This window comes from Biomphalaria glabrata, chromosome 11 (assembly GCF_947242115.1).
Source record: "Biomphalaria glabrata chromosome 11, xgBioGlab47.1, whole genome shotgun sequence".
Taxonomy (NCBI): domain Eukaryota; kingdom Metazoa; phylum Mollusca; class Gastropoda; family Planorbidae; genus Biomphalaria; species Biomphalaria glabrata.
The window spans coordinates 41551247-41557340 of NC_074721.1; the positions used below are offsets into that span (position 1 = coordinate 41551247).

The 6094-nt window shown below is 42.5% G+C and overlaps 1 protein-coding gene across 1 annotated transcript; it reads right to left on the reverse strand.

Annotated features, from left to right (window-relative positions):
- Positions 1-420: 420 nt before the first annotated feature.
- Positions 421-5891, reverse strand: LOC129928987 (mucin-6-like). The gene is made up of 3 exons (XM_056045606.1): positions 5866-5891; positions 2384-5460; positions 421-1010 (listed from the first exon to the last, which is right to left on the reverse strand). Exons 2-3 carry the CDS (start codon positions 5306-5308, stop codon positions 819-821), a joined length of 3117 nt encoding a protein of 1038 aa, XP_055901581.1. The 5' UTR covers positions 5309-5460; positions 5866-5891; the 3' UTR covers positions 421-818.
- Between the last annotated feature and the right edge of the window lie 203 nt (positions 5892-6094).

Sequence of the window (6094 nt, forward strand, 5' to 3'; positions counted from 1 at the left end):
GTACATGTTCACAAATTCATAAATCAGATCCTCGTAGACAACCCCACCTCCCGGCTTTCAAATATAATTATATTAATTAAAAACAAGAAGATACAATTCAGGATCATGCGGCTAATGCCACTCAGCACCGCATGTGGATACAAAGGCGGCGTAGAGCAGGGGTGGAGGAACTGCTGTGCGGTCGACACCGTTCCAAGCTCAGCCAGCACCCAGGTCATTCATTTCAATTTTTATGAGATGATCTTTTGTCGCTTTGTGACTAATGGAGGCCGTCTCTGTTAGTACAACACATGGTTGATATGGTTATAGTAGGAGACAGCATTCTTCTAATGCCTACATTGTGTGATTATAATACCACACACTATCTCCATCTTTAGTTGATTCTTTCTTTTTTTAACTTTTCTTTCTTCTCTCTCTAGCTCTTCTCTTTCTCTCCCCCTCTCTCTCCTCTTCTCTAGTTCACTCTTTCTCTCCCTCTTTTTTCTTTCACTCACTGTCTTTACTGTCTCTTTCTCTCCTTCTCTCGCTCTCTCTTTTTCTTCTCTCTCTTCTTCTCCTTCTATCTCGCTCTGTATTTTTATGTCATGCTCTTTTTCCTTTCTCTTTTTCTCTCTTTTTCTTTCTCTCTTTTTCTCTTTCTCATTCTCTTCTACTCACACTAACACTATCTCTCTTCTCTCTATCCCAACTTGAAAAAAGGACCAAGTCTATTCTCTGGAGTTACTTTAACTCTCTAGAAAAGTTGTTGCGCATAAAAATCTTTCGCTGAATTTCTCGATGAAGTTCTCGACAAGCGAGATTCCAGTGTGACGTCATCTTTAGGTTGCGGGTTGCACCTTAACGGCTAAAGACTTCCTTCTGCTAAGCCATCTGAAATAGCGAGAACAGTCTAGGGCTACCAGACCACAGGCTACCGCCGTTAGTACCAAGACGCCAATACTTCCCAAAACCTTAGCAGACGGTCGATGATCCGGAACTGACGACAATTTCCTAATGACGGCAGACAAATTCTGAAACACAAAAGTACATTTTTTAAAAAATATAAATTCCTATTATATATATTAATCTTCCTACCAAATCTTCTTTATTGCCGCTAGTTAGTTGCCCGTTGTTAAATAGGTTTAAATTTATAGGGTGAAGGGTAAACGTCTAATGCTTGCTACATGTTAATTTATCAATTATTTTGTGCCTGAAAATGGATCTTGCAAAATTTGATTCAGCAGTTCTAAAAAATGCGGACGAAAATTACATTCTACCTTTTAAAAAATATGTATGTAAAATGTTTTACATGTTTCGGATGTTCCTTCAAAGTTGAAGATAATTACTTCCTAGTCCAAACCTCCCTCAGGACGACGGGGGATGGGAGCGGGCAGGGTTTGAACCCTGGACCATCGATAAATCTGAACGACAGTCCAGCGCGCAAACCGCACGACCAGGCAGCCATCCATATTGCTTATTAACACTGCTTTTATTTTTTTTGTACGCCGGATAAACCAAAAAGCTTTCTATTTACAGAACTTGCTACGCTACTGATCCCAACCTGTGCCCTTTGGACACACATAACTGCGTAGAGTGTGTGGGGGGGGGGGACTGCTGTGTGGGGAACATCGTTCCGGCTACAAATAGTGTCCAGGCATTCCTTGCTTGTCCTACGAGAGGAGCCATAGTCGTTAAAGAGGGCCAAAAGTCAGTCAACAATAATAACAGTAATAATAATAATAATAATTTCAACTGAAGGGATAATGACAACTGACCTCACAGATACCTTCAGGGTACTTAACATCTCTAAGAACATTTTATTTGCCTGTCAGAGGGCGGTACTTTTGTAGACCTGCCACCTCACCAAAAAAAAATTTTTCTCAGTGGACACTGTAAAAGGGGCTACAATGAATTTTGTTTCTCTCTATCGTACCTCATGGAGGCTGGGTGGCCGGGCGGTAGAGCGCTAGGCTTTCGAACCGGGGGTCGAATCCTGGTGAAAACTGGAATTTAGAAATTCAGGATCTTTGGGCACCTCTGAGTCCACCCAGCTCTAATGGGTACCTGACAAAAGTTGGTCGTTGCGCTGGCCACATGACAGACTCGTTAACCGTCGGCCACAGAAACAGAAAACATTTACATCATCTGTTCTGCTATTTAGATAGCAAGGTGTGAAAGGGGAACTTTACTTAACTAACCAAACTCGACTCTGGCAGCGCCAGAGAATGAGTATTAGGTCGTTTTTAACATAATAATAGTAATTGTTATTATTATTATTATGTTAGAAACGAATGAGTATTCATTCTCTGGCACTGACAGGGTCGAGTTTCGTTAAAAGGAAACAAAATTCATTATTATTATTATTATTATTATTTTATTATTATTATTATATAAAGTGTATTACCTTTTCATTGAGTAGAAGATTGAATTGAATTGAATGTACGAGCTCTTCAGTCTGAGAGTTTGTTAGAGCGTCTTTCGCTCTTGTGTAATTACTACACTGACATGAGCACAGATAAGTGTAACTTTGTTCCGAGGGGTGGTGTGGTGATTTGGGGCTCGTATTGGTGAACGTTGCCACTGGGGCTGTTGTAGACAAAGCTTCCACGTCAGAAGATGGACTAGACAAGGCAGTAGAGTAAGACATTGCTGTGTCTAGTGCTAGTGCTAAACTCGATAACAATTCAGATGGTGCGATTAATGGTGTGGACGTGTAACTGGAGTAAAGGATTGTTGATAGGGTAGCTGGTTCGTTTAGCTGTGTTGCTGGGAGGTCTGAAAGGACTGTTGATCTGGTAGCTGGTTCGTTTAGCTGTGTTGCTGGGAAGTCTGAGAGGACTGTTGATATGGTAGCTGGTTCGTTTAGCTGTGTTGCTGGGAAGTCTGAGAGGACTGTTGATCTGGTAGCTGGTTCGTGTAGCAGTGCTGCTGGGAAATCTGAGAGGACTGTTGATAGGGTAGCTGGTTCGTTTAGCTGTGTTGCTGGGAAGTCTGAGAGGACTGTTGATCTGGTAGCTGGTTCGTGTAGCAGTGCTGCTGGGAAGTCTGAGAGGACTGTTGATATGGTAGCTGGTTCCTTTAGCTGTGTTGCTGTGAAGTCTAAAAGGATTGATGATAGGGTAGCTGGTTCGTGTAGCAGTGTTGCTGGGAAGTCTGAAAGGATTGATGATAGGGTAGCTGGTTCGTGTAGCAGTGCTGCTGGGAAGTCTAAGAGGACTGTTGATATGGTAGCTGGTTCGTGTAGCAGTGCTGCTGGGAAGTCTGAGAGGACTGTTGATATGGTAGCTGGTTCGTGTAGCAGTGCTGCTGGGAAGTCTAAGAGGACTGTTGATTTTGTAGCTGGTTCGTGTAGCAGTGCTGCTGGGAAGTCTGAGAGGACTGTTGATATGGTAGCTGGTTCGTGTAGCAGTGCTGCTGGGAAGTCTAAGAGGACTGTTGATTTTGTAGCTGGTTCGTGTAGCAGTGCTGCTGGGAAATCTGAGAGGACTGTTGATAGGGTAGCTGGTTCGTTTAGCTGTGTTGCTGGGAAGTCTGAGAGGACTGTTGATCTGGTAGCTGGTTCGTGTAGCAGTGCTGCTGGGAAGTCTGAGAGGACTGTTGATATGGTAGCTGGTTCGTTTAGCTGTGTTGCTGTGAAGTCTAAAAGGATTGATGATAGGGTAGCTGGTTCGTGTAGCAGTGTTGCTGGGAAGTCTGAAAGGATTGATGATAGGGTAGCTGGTTCGTGTAGCAGTGCTGCTGGGAAGTCTGAGAGGACTGTTGATATGGTAGCTGGTTCGTGTAGTAGTGCTGCTGGGAAGTCTGAGAGGACTGTTGATATTGTAGCTGGTTCGTGTAGCAGTGCTGATGGGAAGTCTGAGAGGACTGTTGATATGGTAGCTGGTTCGTTTAGCTGTGTTGCTGGGAAGTCTGAGAGGACTGTTAATTTTGTAGCTGGTTCGTGTAGCAGTGCTGCTGGGAAGTCTAAGAGGACTGTTGATTTTGTAGCTGGTTCGTGTAGCAGTGCTGCTGGGAAGTCTGAGAGGACTGTTGATATGGTAGCTGGTTCGTGTAGCAGTGCTGCTGGGAAGTCTAAGAGGACTGTTGATTTTGTAGCTGGTTCGTGTAGCAGTGCTGCTGGGAAGTCTGAGAGGACTGTTGATATGGTAGCTGGTTCGTGTAGCAGTGCTGCTGGGAAGTCTAAGAGGACTGTTGATTTTGTAGCTGGTTCGTGTAGCAGTGCTGCTGGGAAGTCTGAGAGGACTGTTGATATGGTAGCTGGTTCGTGTAGCAGTGCTGCTGGGAAGTCTAAGAGGACTGTTGATATGGTAGCTGGTTCGTGTAGCAGTGCTGCTGGGAAGTCTGAGAGGACTGTTGATTTTGTAGCTGGTTCGTGTAGCAGTGCTGCTGGGAAGTCTGAGAGGACTGTTGATATGGTAGCTGGTTCGTGTAGCAGTGCTGCTGGGAAGTCTGAGAGGACTGTTGATATGGTAGCTGGTTCATGTAGCAGTGCTGCTGGGAAGTCTGAGAGGACTGTTGATTTTGTAGCTGGTTCGTGTAGCAGTGCTGCTTGGAAGTCTGAGAGGATTGATGATAGTGTAGCTGGTTCGTGTAGTAGTGCTGCTGGGAAGTCTAAGAGGACTGTTGATATGGTAGCTGGTTCGTGTAGCAGTGCTGCTGGGAAGTCTGAGTGGATTGATGATAGGGTAGCTGGTTCGTGTAGCAGTGCTGCTGGGAAGTCTAAGAGGACTGTTGATATGGTAGCTGGTTCGTGTAGTAGTGCTGCTGGGAAGTCTGAGAGGACTGTTGATATGGTAGCTGGTTCGTGTAGCAGTGTTGCTGGGAAGTCTGAGAGGACTGTTGATTTTGTAGCTGGTTCGTGTAGTAGTGCTGCTGGGAAGTCTGAGAGGATGGATGATAGAGTAGCAGTAGCGTAGACCGTTGATGATAGGTAACCATAGTAAACAACAGTTGATCCGGTAAAGATTTCCTTTATTGATGATAATGTAAAACTAGAGTAAATAACTGTTGATACGGTAGCAGATTCTTTTATTGGCAACGACGATAAACTAGAATATAAGACTGTTGATATGGTAGCAGGTTCCTTCATTGGCGATGATGGTGGGAAACTAGAATATAAGACTGTTGATATGGTAGCAGGTTCCTTAATTGGCGATGTTGGTGGGAAACTAGAATATAAGACTGTTGATATGGTAGCAGGTTCCTTAATTGGCGATGATGGTGGGAAACTAGAATATAAGACTGTTGATATGGTAGCAGGTTCCTTAATTGGCGATGATGGTGGGAAACTAGAATATAAGACTGTTGGTATGGTAGCAGGTTCCTTCATTGGCGATGACGGTGGAAAACTAGAATATAAAACTGTTGATATTGTAGCAGTTTTCTTAATTGTCGATGATGGTGGGAAACTAGAATATAAGACTGTTGATCTGTCAGATGTTGTGTATATAGATGATGTGTAACTGCTGGACTGTATTAACACTGGAAATTAAGAGAACATCTATTATTTCATTTCTTAAAAGTTAAAAGTTAAAATAAAAACTTACTAACTTCCAGCAGTATTGGATATAAAAAACAAACAAGCGAACTGAAAAAAAAAATTAAAGGGGGAAGATCTCAACATATAATTCTCAATACTATTAGATTTATTTTCTATTTTCGATATAAAAAAAAAATTAGTTTATTACCACTGTTTTATTAATTAATTAGCTTTTTTAAAATTGATTCATGTTTTGTTAGGAACTAGGAACAATGATTCATTGTGCAAAGTTTCAACTTGATCTGGTAATGGAAAGCTAGAGATAAAACGTGTTGAAACTTTTACCAGACAGAGTGAGTTGATATAGGCTTTGTAAAAATCATTAGAAACATATAATGACAAAGTACCTGGTGGTTCTACTTTCTGACAGATATAACCTGAAAAGATATAAACATGGCTCTGTTATATTCATGCTAATTGTAATATATTATTTATTTCATCTCATCTTATCTTATATATTTATAGCTTTTATATAGCGCTACTTTCATGCTTATAGCATGCTCAGAGCGCTTTGGTCCAATCTCATTTGTGGACCAGGCAGGGGAGGAGTTGGTTTTCCGTGCTGCCTTTAGGCGC

What these genes read in the sequence shown, in the direction of transcription:
- LOC129928987 (XM_056045606.1), bottom strand. Translation starts at nt 5,308, where the DNA reads ATGAAGGAACCTGCTACCATACCAACAGTCTTATATTCTAGTTTCCCA. An exon ending in ATCTTCTACTCAATGAAAAG is followed by an intron (nt 1,011 to 2,383) that starts GTAATACACTTT and finishes TTTGTGTTTCAG; the next exon opens with AATTTGTCTGCCGTCATTAG.